At 30.5% G+C, this 15,791-nt stretch overlaps 1 protein-coding gene across 6 annotated transcripts in view; it reads left to right on the forward strand.

The window, feature by feature from the left end:
- The window catches only part of LOC139517757 (fibronectin type-III domain-containing protein 3A-like), a 92,966-nt gene that overhangs the window by 63,782 nt on the left and 13,393 nt on the right, over positions 1 to 15,791 (forward strand). For all 6 annotated transcript variants that reach the window (XM_071309138.1, XM_071309136.1, XM_071309137.1 and 3 more), the window contains 11 exons: positions 2,995 to 3,122; positions 3,485 to 3,633; positions 5,593 to 5,652; positions 5,876 to 6,014; positions 7,056 to 7,109; positions 8,884 to 9,005; positions 9,355 to 9,514; positions 10,012 to 10,098; positions 10,412 to 10,550; positions 13,820 to 13,885; positions 15,125 to 15,237. In XM_071309138.1, coding sequence (XP_071165239.1) covers positions 2,995 to 3,122; positions 3,485 to 3,633; positions 5,593 to 5,652; positions 5,876 to 6,014; positions 7,056 to 7,109; positions 8,884 to 9,005; positions 9,355 to 9,514; positions 10,012 to 10,098; positions 10,412 to 10,550; positions 13,820 to 13,885; positions 15,125 to 15,237 — 1,217 coding nt within the window. The remainder of the gene's footprint in view (positions 1 to 2,994; positions 3,123 to 3,484; positions 3,634 to 5,592; positions 5,653 to 5,875; positions 6,015 to 7,055; positions 7,110 to 8,883; positions 9,006 to 9,354; positions 9,515 to 10,011; positions 10,099 to 10,411; positions 10,551 to 13,819; positions 13,886 to 15,124; positions 15,238 to 15,791) is intronic.

The raw sequence follows: 15,791 nt of genomic DNA on the forward strand, positions 1-15,791 counted from the left end.
AAGGTGTTTTACATCTGTATTTATAGCTATTTGTCTATTGTTGAAGACCACAATATGACCCTTAGACTTTAATTGTTGTTGGATACCTGTCTTGTTAATGTTTATCATTTTTCGTTTACTCACAATCAGAAATCAGACAAATAAAGATTGCCATCTGCATAAGAATAAAAGTTCAAGGTCACTATTGAGAAAGAAATAAGATTTTCATAAATATTTTAGTTTTGAACTTGTACTTTGTAGAACAACAATAATGCTTTAAAAGGTAGTTATATTTAATAATGTACTATTAAATTCAACATATAGTTCAGTCTCATTTGTAATTCTGTACGTAAAATTCTTTGTGAGAGTACATTTATTTCCCACACATTTGCTAGTGAAATCGTTAGTTAAGTCTCAAGTTTATGCTGCAGGTTATAATTGTGGGATTTTAACACATTTTTTGTGTCACTTTACTACTACAGAATTTATCATACTGGAAAATAGGGTATGATTATTTTTTGTCTCACTGGATCAACTTGGAGTTGTAGAAAAAGATTATTGTCCCTCAATTACAGACACATTAAATGGATGTCTTTTACTATCCTTTTATGGAAAGAGATTTAATCAATTATAGACTGTGTTGGTAAATCTTGCAGACATCCTGTTGCATAGTCTTTCTCTATAGGATTTATAGTTAGAAACTGTCACTTTCATAGGAAATAAGTTGCCTGCCAATAGATTGAAGATAAATCTCACAAAATGAAAGTTTTGTTAAAAGAGGGAAGATATTTATTTTATTGGAAAGGATTTGTACTTTCAAGTGTAAAACAGTTGTCAATTGAAAAATAAAAAAATGATACATTGTATGAATTTATGTTCTTCTATTTATTCATATATCTATAACTATATACAACTCATAACAACATAACATGTTAAATTTCCCACCAAAAGTGTCGAATTTAAGGAAAAAGGTCTTTTATTAGAAGAATGATGTTGTAGTAGGTCCAAATAAGAAACAATCTTTGTATTTAAAAAGACCAGTCTCTTCCTACAATGGACTAGGCTTTCCACTCTGGAAGTAATCATGAATGTCTTGATAATTGAAACTATTTGTCGTTTTACCAATTCTTTAAGTTTATATCGCTGGCTAGTGTTTATTATTGAAAAGAAAGAGAAATTTCACCAATTTAAAAACTGTCTACAACTTTCAAAATATACCTAATGAAAAATGGTAAATGGTAAAGTATGTATTAAGTGGTGGCCTTAAAGACGTCTTCCTTTAAAAAGCAGACACAAAAAGGGGAATACCACATTACCATCTCTATCTTTTCTATTGATTGACTGGGTTTATGCTTAAACACTGGCATTGGGAGATTAAAGAATGTGTTAAGGAGAAAGGTGTATTAATAATGGATCACACTGTCTGCTGGCTTTAAATTGCTGAATCAGCATATCTGATGGGAAATTTCAGCAGTGTCGACTGTACTAAATTGTTAACCTATCATAACGTTGTAAGGCATTGAAAAGGAAGTTTGTGTAACATGATGGATAATTTACATGATCTACACGGTGAAAACTAATTTAGGAAACATGCATGTGTATGAGTTCCTGACATATTCATTAATTTTTATAGGTTTATGTAATTTTCATAAAAGAAAATGTAACACAGTATCTTTAGTCTAGATTTTAGTATCTTAAAGAGATTCTAGTTATTGCTGACTTGCAAGTATTTGATGGAGAAGAAATAAAAAAATCGCCTTAATCAGCAGATTTTTACCACACATGACATTTACTGTGTAGGAGTGAAACTTTCTTTCATTTTTATTTCATTACAAGAATTTCTGAGTTTTTTGAATTAGGAAATTAAAGTTTGTCTCTTATGTGCTTTTATGTCTTTATCTAACTGTAGACTTAATAAAATGTCTTTCATAAGAGATATTTGACCCATTTTAAATTTCTCAATTGATATGTTGAAAACAAGATATAAATCTTTCACCCAGACATATTATTACATTTCAGTCTTTTACAATGCAATGTTAAAAATATGTCCAAGTTGTTTACTTCCACAAGAAAGCTTACAAAAATGCATCAATAATGAGTAAAAACTTTTTGTCTCGATTGATACACAGCAAAAGTTTTGTCTTGTGCTTGCAATGTTTAAAGTGAATCACTTTTTATATCTTTTTCTCTGACATGTCACAAACTTGATGGGTTGCTGTATGCAAGCTTCTCAATATGAATTTTGCCTTATATTGATAATCTAATAAGCCATTTGAGTCAGAAATTTTATGAAGTTACTTTCATATGAGCAGACATCAGAGCTTATGGAAAGTAAAATCATTAAATTTGATATGCTTCATCTTTACTTTCATTTTCAAACAGAGAAAGAAATGAGTTTTGGAAAATTATAGAACAATGCACAATTTTGTTCAATGTACACTAGATAATCAGTTAAGATGAAATATTTAGCATACTGTTGGTAAAGTTAATAGGAACAGATTATATCTTTCTTGGTGCTCCTTTCTTACCTGTATCAATTAATCTGGTTTCTAAAGGTACATATAAGCACATGGAACCAATGCAGAGTTTGTTGTACAAAATAATTTTTATATCATTCCAGACAGAGGGTTTTGAAACAATCAAAACACTTATAATTTTGACCTCGCCACTTGTTAAAATGTCTGTTACAAACTTGAATTTATCATAATTTCATCTTGATAACAGTACATGGCAAGTGAGAGGAATATGTCAATTAGACAGTAACCCAACAACAACAAAACTAAAACAGATTGTAACACTGCATTATGTGTGAAATGATACTTCTCCACTGGGTGAGGGGCCTCAGTGGCCAAGTGGTCTAAGTAGTTCCACTGCTGTAATCACTTGCCAGTCAACAGTGAGGTTGTGAGTTCGAAACCCCATTTGTGCGGGAGCACTCAACTCCAATCTCAATAAGTAGCATACATATATGATACAAGTTATACTGTACCTTTTATCATAATACTTTATATGCAGGTATGAATGGAGATATACACAGTAACAGTACTCCATGTCCTGCCGCTCCAGATACAGGACAGATCCAGGAACTGGAAGAAGAAAGAAAAATTCTACAACAACAATTATCTAACATGCCAGAACCTGCCGTAAGTACAACAACAAGTATCTAACATGCCAGAACCTGCCATAAGTATAACAACAGTTATCCAACATGCCAGAACCTGCCATAAGTATAACAACAATTATCTAACATGCCAGAATATATACACTTTCATTGTGATTGTTATAGATTTTGGAACCAGTATTTCTTTGTATGATACCATCTGAAATTTACACAGAAAGGGGTTTAATATTTTGAATAACAAAAAAATAAAGATAAGGGGATGTGGTATAATTGCCAATGAGACAACAATCCATCAGAGTTCATAGACCATAGATATTTGGTTTGTCCTTATAAAAAAAACCAAAAACAATTGAAAAAAACAACATTTTTTTTCATTGATTTTAGGTAAGCGAAGTTGAATCAAGAAGTGCCTTGATACAGTTGGCACCTCCAGAATATGACCAAAGTGAATTCGAGATTGACCCTGGAGAATTTCGTTATGAATTGTTATTATCAGATAAAGGCAAAGAGGGAAAATATAAACTAGTGTATAGGTAAGATTTATAACATTTGAGAATACATTACACATATATATAGTTAGTTGTATCTTTCATGATCAAAATTTCATTTGGATAATCAATCTTTTCATCTATATATATTAACTTTGTGCTTGTTCCAGCTTTGTCTGTGTTTCTGTTCCTGTTATAGCAACTTAATCTAAATCTTCTGTTGCTATAAGCTTCGATGCTGGTTTTCATCAGAGCTATTCAATTCTTAATTTTTCAGTTATGTTGTGTTTCTTGTCTGTCTGTACTTTACCTATAAGAACAGAAAACTGGCTTGTGCACCAAAAAAGGAACAAAACCTAGAGAGTTATTTCTACAGTAAAAGGGAAAGACCAAATAAGTGGTTCACTCACAAAAGTTTTCATTGTATTATGATGGAAGGATACTTGTCTTTTGATATGCCCAAACTAACCAATACATATTAGTTTATTTACAGCTATGATCACTTTTAATGTGACTCATGTGCACTTCTTTAAATGACCATAATTTTGACCCCCTACAGTTTCCCAGTCACTTTAATAAGTAGATTTAACCAGTTTATTTAAGGTCTTCTGACCCCCAAAATATTGCCAAAGATCAGACCTTTGAGAGATAATTACATAACAAAAATAACTTATTTACTTTGCAAAATAAAAGGGTCATTGTAGTATGAAGACATTAAATAGGTTAACTTTAAAATTCCAAAATAATTAAAGTTTAAATGTGAATCGGTTTAATGCATTTCAAAAGTATGACATAATCGGATATTTATTTTGGTTTTTGTGAATGAAACATTCCTTCTGTTGTTAATATCAAGCTTGGTTTATATGGTATGTCTCATTATGAAGGACACCTATTTTAAAAAGTGAATTTAGATTAACATAATCACCAGTTTTTTAAGTGCAGAATGATGGTTCTCTTTATATAAAGCTTCATATTTCCATAAGTAAAAGAGCGGAATATTTGAAATCTAGTACAAAGTTGCATTTTGGTCTGAGGTTTCTGTCTGGCATTTTTACTTTGCCCTTGACTTCATGTTTATGGTCCAATAACTATTTAAAAAATCTATAGTTTTTTATCACTTTAGTTTTTTCAGTTGTAATTAGTAAAAGGACAACTATATTTGATACTATATAAATAACACATAGCTGAGAGGGTGTTAGAGCAGATTGGTACCCCGAGAAAACATTGTCAACTGGGGCGAAGCCAAGGTTGACAATGCTTTTTCGAGGGGTACCAATCTGCTCTATCACCTACTCAGCTATGTGTTATTTAATTTATTATACTGAATGTCCTATCATTGTTGTCTGTTACAGATTAATTTTAGTTTTAAAAGTATTTGCTATGATGCCACATACTTAACAACGTCATGGGTATAAGAAAAAACAACAAAAGTTAGGCAAGATGTTGTCTTTTTTTTATTTTGACAGTCAAATAATAAAATCTGAGCCAAACGTAGAACTTAAGCATTGTATTTAATTACTTGATGTAAATTCAATTTATTGTCCTTTAAATTATCGATTTTTGATTGGTTTAGACGAGAGGGTAACATTTAAAAAAATTGTCACCCGCTCAGCCATGTGATAGAGTAAATTAACACCCTCGTATTAGCCAATCAAAATATGGCATTTTATGTGAAAATAATTTATTGCATGTCTGTCCGACATATTGCATGTCCATCAGACATGATTCATCTGTCCTTGAACTCATTTCATGGTTCAGTGATCAACATTATAATTAGGTCCATTTCTCAGGTACTATGATTAATAGGTCAACTATATTGGGTATTTAGAAAGATTCTAAGGTGAACTTGTATGTCTGATAGGGTTCATCTGACCTTGACCTCATATGCATGGTTCATTGGTCAGTCTTGAAATTTTGTGATTGATAAAGGAGTCCTGAATATAATACCTACCCTTATAATATATGATATCGTAATAGGCAATATAATATATTCTTTGTTTTCAGTGGTGATGCCACAGAAATAACATTGAAAGATTTAAAACCTGCTACAGATTACTTCCTAAGGTAGGTTACCTATTTATATCTTCACAGTCGTCTGAATGATTACATTTGATCAATTGCAAACTTTTATATGATATTCATTCTGAATTAAATGCAAATGGCATACTAGCAAAAAGGGAATTAATTTTTTTTTTTATATTTAATGAAAAATTGGTAGGTGGAATATGTACTATAAACAGACTAACATTATAACCTTATTTAATCATGTGCTTTGTTATTTTTACAGAGTGTGTACTTCACTGGAAGATTTGAAGGGTAAACCTACAAAAGCTGTCCAGTTTACAACGGGTACTTGTGAACCTGATGCTCCCGTACCTCCTAAACTGTCATCTAAAACTAAAACTTCTATCACACTCAAGTGGAATGTAAGTTTGGGACTAGTTTCTTCAAAATTATTATACCATCCAACAAACTTGTAAGACAGAAAATTGTCATCTTTACAAAATCTACAAATATGTCTATTTTATTTTACCCTTTCCTTAAATGCTATTTTTTTTTTCATGATATAGGTTTTCAATATATATACTTATTTATTTATAGAAACAACAATTCTTCATTAAGTTTAGATTAGAGTAATTGAACAATTATGCTATGTACCAAAAATAGCCTAGATTAAGCTAGAGCTTGTCTGTGTTATAATCAAAGGGAGATAATTTATTTATGACCTGTACTCATTACATTAATATTTAAGAGCAAAGCTAGATTTAGATTGTAGTACAATAGATCTGACTCATACATGCCTTTTTCTGTGTAATGCTTTGTAACGTTCATTTTATGTCAATATTGAGGTTTTTATTTTCATTATTTCAATTGTTCCATATAGAAATTTGAGGTAGAAACAGTAAGGGAAAACAAATTTATTATTACAGGTAGAAAAGATATTAGGTTCTTTATCAGATTTAACTGTTAGATGTGTTTAACCTTGCAGTCATTAATTTCTGGTATTTCCATCTTATTCAGCAAAAATTAATCAAATTTGACTATTTTGTTCTAAATGCCGCCATCAATATCAATAAAGAAACCACAAAAAGTTCTAAATTATCATTGAAATGGTGAAGTTTTTTGTTAACTTTATCTGCAGATGAGAAGTCCAGAAGATGATATTATTTCTCTTTATAATTGGTTCAGACTAGCAGGTTGGTGATAGGTAAACTGATAGGTATCATTGATGGGGGTCCTAGATTGGCACCGAGCCAGTTTCTTGTAATTTTCTTACTTATAATGCAGGCATACTCTTAAAAATGGTAGCCCTGGTAAAATAGATTGCATTTATCATGTTTTAGTCACTTTATTGCTCTTAACTTTTATAAGGGTGGGATTGGACTCAGAAAATAAAGATTTAGTATGTAAGAGATTAGACACAGTCATTGTTGTATAATCCATATAATATTCATTGTTTATTTCAGGCAACCTGTGAGAATGGATCGAAGGTCACTACTTATATGCTAGATTATGATAAGGTATGGTATTATCTATTTCAATATCTTTTATCACATGCCCTTTTTAGAGTTCTACACACTTGTTACATAACTGTTAATGATTTTATCTTTTAAGGATTTATGACAGTCAGTCATGTCAAAATTACAAAAAGAATTTTTTTTTTATTATTATTTCTTAATACTAAAAATTGTCAAAACACCTGTGGATAACCATGTATGTCATTAAAGATTAAAAAAAAAGATGCAATAATGAAAATTAATATGTTAAACAAACAAAAATAAACAAGGATTAATTAGTTTTCAAGATGAAATAGAGATAAATAAAGAGAACAAACTAAAGAGAATGTTGTGGTTTATTTATGCAGTTCAAATACATGCAGCTGAAGGAGGAAATATTTTGATTAAGAATAGCTTTGGGAATTTTTGACACTGTATGGTTGGGTGCAGCTATTATACAATTATGATAGCGATGCCAAGTTTTAGTGCAAACATAACTTTAAGGGATGGTTTTAGTAGATGGTGTTAATTTGTATTGTCAAATTTCACTTGCCCTTGTTCATGAAATTTTTTATTTCTGTAGACCTAGCTATATTTAGATCAGACAGGTGAAATTTAATGTGTAATGGTTATAAATTATAAACAAAGTATAAGGAAGGCACATGCAAAAACTTAATAACATTATAGCCAGTTAAAACTGCTGAAAAATCTTTTCCTGACAAGTATTTAACATAAGGGCAAGTGCCTTATATATATCTAATTGCTTTGTGTACCAAAAGTTATAAAAGCTTAAGAGGTTTAATGATTCTTGTTCAACATTTCTGTTTAAAATAAGTACTTTTTCTCATTTAGCCTATAGGAAAAAGTTATTTATTTCATGTGTATAAATGTCAATAAATTTTATGAAATAGGGTACAACTTTCAATATGTTATGTTTTCTTTCTTCATCTTTAAATGATAGTGTCACTATTAAATCAAAAGAGGATGTTACTTAGTAATTTACATCAGTAATTGTATTGTACCAGATGAATAAAGAGTAATGTAACACTCAATCTGTCAAACTGGACTTTTTTTAATGTTAAACCAATTATAGAAATTTTAATCAAATCATCCTAAAAAGCGTGGGATAAAAGTGCACATATGCAGCTGATTTAATTTAGGATTTCACACATTAAGTCAATTTGTTGGAATTTATTTTTGATTTTGAATCCCATATGACCATTGCAAGTGACATCAGAACATTGCTACATTAATTCCTAGTATGCATTATTTATAAGGTGCTGCAGAACTTCTCAGGCTTAGGTTAAACTTTTACAGTAGAAATCCTTCGTTGATTCCATGTGAAAACTTAGAATTATGAATCCTATAAAAAAAAAAGGAAGGTGGAGATTGTTTTTTTAATTTTCACTATTGCTGTTCATGAGTTATGACCCTTTATTGATTTTTCAAGGATATAAATAGTACAAGTAAAATCCAGTTTGCTGTCATTTTGACAGCCTCTTGTTTATATAAAAATAAATAGATGTCTTATGATTGCCAATGAAACAATTATCCACCATAGATTTAAGCAGCTATAGTTCAGTGTACAGCCAAATCCACATTGTAAAGAAAGCTATAAAATGCCCCAAAATGACAAAATATAAAACTTATCAAAGGAAAAAACCAACAGCGTGTTTTTTTAAAACTTTTTTTTTTGGAATTAGACAGGAAAGAAAAAGATTGTACAATGTACTAAAAAAAAAATTTTAAACTCAAAATGAAACCTATTTATAATGAAAACATTTGTCTTGTTTTATAGGGTCTAGGAGATGGTTTTGTGGAGGTATATAATGGTTTACAGAGACAACACAGAGTGTCAAAGTTACAAGCTTCTACTAAATATATGTTTAGGGTAGCTGCAATAAATAATGTTGGGAAAAGGTTAGTACATTATCATGCTGAAATTTAATCTTGAATATTGCCTATATATGCTTAACATTTTACCTGCAATCAGCTGAGTGCAAGGTGCGTTTTAAAACTGATATGAATGGGAAATTAAAGAGATCACCATTCCTATTTAGGACTTCTGGAATTTTCAGATGATGTTATAGTCATTAGATAAATAAATTATTCCAACTCATAGCTGTCAGATATAAATCGTAGTTCTGCCTCGCTAAACAATTCCAGTACAAAAAAAAATGTTGGTATAGAAATATATCTTGATGAATAATTTTTTATTCCTTACAATTTACAAATAATGAGAATGAAAACTATAAAATTTCTCTTCCAGTCAATACAGTGAGCCAGTGGCATTTTACACCAGCGGCAGTGTTCCTAACCTACCAGATCCTCCCATGTTGTCAGAAGCTTTTGTTAATTCTCTTCTCATATCATGGATCAAAAGGTCAAATGAAGATTCATTCCTTTTACAGATGGAAGATGAACTAACAGTAAGATTTGACGTAGATAGAAAAAAATATACCAAAAAAAAAAACCAGACAATAAAAATTCTGATAGTAAACTTATACTCCAAAAATGAAATTATTTTGATTAATCTGATAACTTGAATTTGTAAGTGTTTTCTATTTAGATTATTTCAATGTTTTTATTTTGTCGCACCTTATACAGATCCTTTGTCATGTTGGTTTTAAAACACTTGATATTAATAAAATATTATCTTAGTTTTACATCATTAGCTCTGGTTAACCTGAAGACAAGCCTATAAATAGAACACTTAGTTGTGGAGTGGTACAACATCCGTAATCGGTACAACGTTTAAGGACTGTCATTGACCCATTACAAGTACTACATGCTACCCTATACTGCTTACAATAAATTAGGGACAAGAAGTATTTGTGTTTCTTATTTTGAGTCAGCAAACACTTATACGTGTCAATATATGTAATGTTCCATTCTGAGATTTAATTTTTCTGTGTTTATTTTTCAGGGCCATGGTTTTATTCCAGTATATAATGGTACAAACTTATCATACAAAATAAAAAATCTACGTCGAAATACAGATTATAAATATCGGGTAGGTAATATAACAAACCAAAAATTACAAGTGCACATGTACATTATTCATTAATTTTGATTAATTAATAGTACTTTGGCCTAACTTTATATTTTATATGAGTAAATAAGTATTATTTCCTTTAATTTTCATTATCAGAGTTCAAAACTCTAGATTTATTTATTGATAATGTTTCAATGACACTCAGGCTGTAGAATATTGTAAAATTTCTCTGATTATTTGCCTAAATCATTTAATTGTAAATTCTTATGCTACTTACTTTAAATGATTAGGGTGCACTTCATAATAAAACAATACACATTTGTGTTTACAGCTAGCAGCAATAAATGACGAGGGCCAAAGTAAATGGAGTGATGCTGTGTCATATAAAACATTGCCTGATAGACCTGCTGCACCCCCAAAACCCCAGATTAAAGGCAAAATACATGCTCACAGTTTTAAAGTTGTGTGGGGTAAGTACACAATTTTGTATAGATGATTAAGAAAGTAAATGGAGGGCAAAATATATTATGAAAGGTCCATGGTTACACAATTCACTTATCATATACTTATAATTCTTATATGATTTGCATATCTATAAATACTTGAATTGGATTGGTCAATTAGAATTTTTTTCTAAGTTTACACTTCGATAAACCATGTTTCCGAAACTACTTTTGTAATCTATTCATGCGCGATACACACGCTTGCAGTGATTCCGGGATTTTCAGCAAATTGAGATTTAAAAACAATTGCATAACAGTTGTGAATATTCTAGTGCATATATAACAAAAAAAAAAGAAAGAAATTTAAAGCACTAAAGCTTCGAAAATGTATAAAAATACAATTTAATAAAATTCCGCAAAATTTCATGAAGGATTTGGCGAATTTACGTCATGGCAAAACACGACGTCATACGAATGGAAATTTTAAAGGGAAAGATTATTTCGTTACGTGTACGCTTCAAATTCGGATAACATTTAATTAAAATGAAGTTTTTGAGGTAGGTGCTATTTCATTTACATGTAAGCTCCGTTGTATTTATCGGACATTTATGGTTTTTAGAAAGTCAAGTTACGACTTGCCATTGTGCTTTTGATGGTAAATATATATAGTAGCCATCAACAAAACAAATGTTTATTAAATATCACAAATGTTTGGCTGAAGAATTATAAGGATTAAACACATTTTTAGCTCACCTGGCCCAAAGGGCCAAGTGAGCTTTTCTCAGCACTTGGCGTCCGGCGTCCGGCGTCCGTCGTCTGTCGTCCGTCGTCCGTCGTCGTCTGGCGTCGTTAACTTTTACAAAAATCTTCTCCTCTGAAACTACTGGGCCAAATTTAACCAAACTTGGCCACAATCATCATTGGGGTATCTAGTTTAAAAAATGTGTCCGGTGACCCGCCCAACCAACCAAGATGGCCGCCATGGCTAAAAATAGAACATAGGGGTAAAATGCAGTTTTTGGCTTATAACTCAAAAACCAAAGCATTTAGAGCAAATTTGACATGGGGTAATATTGTTCAACAGGTCAAGATCTATCTGCCCTGAAATTTTCAGTTGAATCGGACATTTCGTTGTTGGGTTGCTGCCCCTGAAATGGTAATTTTTAGGAAATTTTGCTGTTTTTGGTTATTATCTTGAATATTATTATAGATAGAGATAAACTGTAAACAGCAATAATGTTCAGCAAAGTAAGATCTACAAATAAGTCAACATAACCAAAATGGTCAGATGACCACTTTAGGAGTTATTGCCCTTCATAGTCAATTTTTAACCATTTTTCGTAAATATTATTAATCTTTTAGAAAAATCTTCTCCTCTGAAACTACTGGGCCAAATTTAACCAAACTTGGCCATAATCATCATTGGGGTATCTAGTTTAAAAAATGTGTCCGGTGACCCGCCCAACCAACCAAGATGGCCGCCATGGCTAAAAATAGAACATAGGGGTAAAATGCAGTTTTTGGCTTATAACTCAAAAACCAAAGCATTTAGAGCAAATCTGACATGTGGTAAAATTGTTTATTAGGTCCAGATCTATCTGCCCTGAAATTTTCAGATGAATCGAACCACCCGTTATGGGGTTGCTGCCCCTGAATTGGTAATTTTAAGGAAATTTTGCAGTTTTTGGTTGTTATCTTGAATATTATTATAGATAGAGATAAACTGTAAACAGCAATAATGTACAGCAAAGTAAGAACTAAAAATAAGTCAGTATGACCAAAATAGTCAATTGACCCCCTAAGGAGTTATTGCCCTTCATAGTCAATTTTTAACAATTTTCTTAAAATTTGAAGATTTTCAATAACATTTTCCACAGAAAGTACTGTTATAGATAGAGATAATTGTAAGCAGCAAGAATGTTTAGTAAAGTAAGATCTACAAACACATCACCATCACCAAAACACAATATTGTCATGAATCCATCTGTGTCTATTGTTTGATATTCACATAGACCAAGGTGAGCGACACAGGCTCTTTAGAGCCTCTAGTTTCTAGAGGTTATTGATGTGTAAACCGGGGCTTTTACTCACAAACTCAACATAAAAGTCCGAAGACTTTTATTCAGTTTGTGAGTTTAATCGCCCCAGTTTACACATCAATAACCTCTAGAAAAAATGTGTTTAATCCTATAATATTCCGTGAATTAAGGCAAAGAACATAATTGTATTTGTATTACTGTGAAAGTACTTTTATTCGTTAGAAACCAATTTTTGTGGTTTTCGTGGATGACCTTATCCACAAATTTAAGTGTCCAACGAAATAAAACAACTGTTGTCCAAATTAAGACATGGTAAGATTCCCATGTAGGTTTGACTTCTGATATGATGTAGAGAATATATTGAATATGGCCAAATCTGAGAATACTATAATAGTAGTCACATGGGAAACGCATATGAACTTCAGCTGCAGGCAGGAGTATACCCATTTAATTTTTAAAAACCTAAACTGTAAAACATGGATCTTTTAATTCTCATAAACAAATATTTTTGATGGATGAAAGTCAGATTTCCAGTATTGATATGCTATGATAAAGTGTTCATTTTATATCCTTATAATTCTCGTATGTATGGGAAATAAAAATTTCTTGCTGGGCATGCTTTTGATAAGAGTTACTTTAAGATTAAAGATATGTTTATAGCATGTTCTTTAGGTGACATGTTTATGGCCTAATTAACACCTTTGATGGTATTAATCTGTTGACCACTCTATCTTGGGTTAATTAGGTGATCACTACGATTTTCACTTGTCAATGTTTACTTTGCAATTTCCTTCAATCCAGACAATTTGTAACCTTCGTTTCTACTGGCTTCAATTTTTCACTTTTTTTAAGAAAACTAAAATCCACGAATTAATCCACGAAAATTGATACCCACAAACTAAAGTACTTTCACAGTATAAATAGTGAAAGGGCTTTTTAAGTTAGGTTTATACTAACACAAATTGAATTAAAGAAGAAAAAAATGTAACATAATTCACCATTATATTTGACTACAGTCACCAAGAAGACTAAAAAAAACAGGTGTATTGGTTCAGTAAAGTGTCAAACAACTGTTATTCATGTTTACTTAGTCTGATTCCCCTTTTAATATCACAAGAAAGGTTTGCTGTTTTCTTAATCATAACCATTTATTTTATGTTATTGCCATAATAAGAACATCACAATGTAAAGATTATCCAGTTGGTATTAAACCAATCTTACTTTCTTTGAAAATAATGATGATAAATTTTGTTTCAGAACCTCCTAAAGATAATGGTGGCTCAGAAATTACAAAATATATCGTAGAATTGGACGATGGAAAAGGTATGTTACGATTATTTGATCTTTTCACAATGATTCCAACATGTCATTAATAGAATATAAATCAGTGCAAAAAAAGATTGTTAGATCTACAAACAGTTAGTGCAACCTGTCACATGTACATAAGAAAATGATTAAGTGTAAGTTACAGGAGTAATAAGTAAAACAAGAAAAGCTATAAATGACAAAAATAAAATCTAATGATAGAAAAATGAAGAATTTAATTTAAAATTGTTATGTTTTTATATTTTGTTGATGAGTAAGACTACATTACATATTAAACACACTTTCGATTTATGTGAAATTTTAATTACATATTGATTTTAAAATGCTTATAAAAGGAGGAGGTAAAATGGATGTTATAATTATGCAGTTTAATTTTTTTATAATTGTTTACTTTAAACACATTCCTTCTCAGTCTACATTTTGCTCATTTTTACTCAATAATTTCATTTATACTGGTGTTGTACTTATGTTATCACTTTTCTGTAAAATGAAATGTTGTTGAAAAAAGTCCTTTCAAATTCTCTTTATTTTGATTTTAATTGCATGTCCTCTAATTCTTTGTTATTATATGCCGAAGAATAGACCACTAAGTTTTCCCCATCTGAATCAAGTTAACATTTTAATTTAGATGCTTGTCTAACAGACATAAATATTATGTGAAATATTTTCAATGCTAGTACTATTTACATGCAACTTAGAGAAGTTATAAAAATTTTAAAGGTTATTTGCTGCATTTTATCTATATAAATATTCTTAATTTTGTATTTGATAAGCCAATTAAAAGTGATGTTTGAAATCATGAAATTCTTTATACAGAAAATTGAAGTTTTATCCTGCCTTTAATGTTGTGTCAATGTCTTTTTTTCCCTTAAGATTGCAGTGAGTATCATCAACATATTGATGTTGAGTTTTATGAAAAGGTCTGTTTCAGAATAAGTGTTAGTGATACATTCTTTGTATTTGGTATACAATGAGCATTTTAATTGCATGCAGTTTTCAGGGTCCATATGTCTCTTTCTTGCTCAAGTGACTTGAAAATTATTTTGTAAATTAAATTTTTGGAAACAGCCTTTTTCTGTCAAATTGAGAAATATATCAGATATAGTTACATTTCCGTTCTAACTTTAATACAATTGCTTATAAAATGGCATTTCTCTTGCAAGACAATTAACTATCATCATCAAGCAACAAAAGTAAAATAATGATACTTTATAGTTGTATGATTTGATGTTGCAGGTTATGAAATGTTGTACGAAGGTAGTGAGCGAGAACATATCTGTGATCATCTTATTCCGGGACATACATACCATGTACGAGTAGCGTGTTGTAGTGCTGGTGGACGCAGTGAGGTAAATCTGCCTCATATTTAAATTTTACGATCAATATATTACTGGACTTTCTCTCTTAAGGGAGTTTGCTTCTCAGTTTAAAATAATAAGCTTTTCAAAAAACTAGTTTATATTGATAGGGGATTGATAAAGGAATCAATAGAGCAAAAAAAAAAATTTTTTTTTTTTTTTTTTTTTAGATATTAGCCATTGAAATTTTGGCAGGAAAATGTTCTCTCTTGACTTTTCTTAGCTTTATAATTGACAAGTTTAAGTTCTCAAAAACTATTAAAAAATAATTAAAAATTTTATAAGACTTTAACAGATGGCTTATCCTTCATTATACATGTAAAAGATTTAAAAAAAAAAAAATTGGGGTCAATGGGCATTTTTTTTAAGGCAATCAAATGGATAATACCAGAGGATTCCAAAAATCTAACAAAAATTCCAAAACATGACAAGCGGACATCCTTAATACATGTACTACATACTTCAACACTGAATATTTCATTTATCAAATGAATAAAATGAAAGATATAAAAGTGTTGGAGGAAATTTAAATTGGAGAATTCGTT

Source organism: Mytilus edulis, chromosome 3 (genome assembly GCF_963676685.1).
Source record: "Mytilus edulis chromosome 3, xbMytEdul2.2, whole genome shotgun sequence".
Lineage (NCBI taxonomy): Eukaryota > Metazoa > Mollusca > Bivalvia > Mytilida > Mytilidae > Mytilus > Mytilus edulis.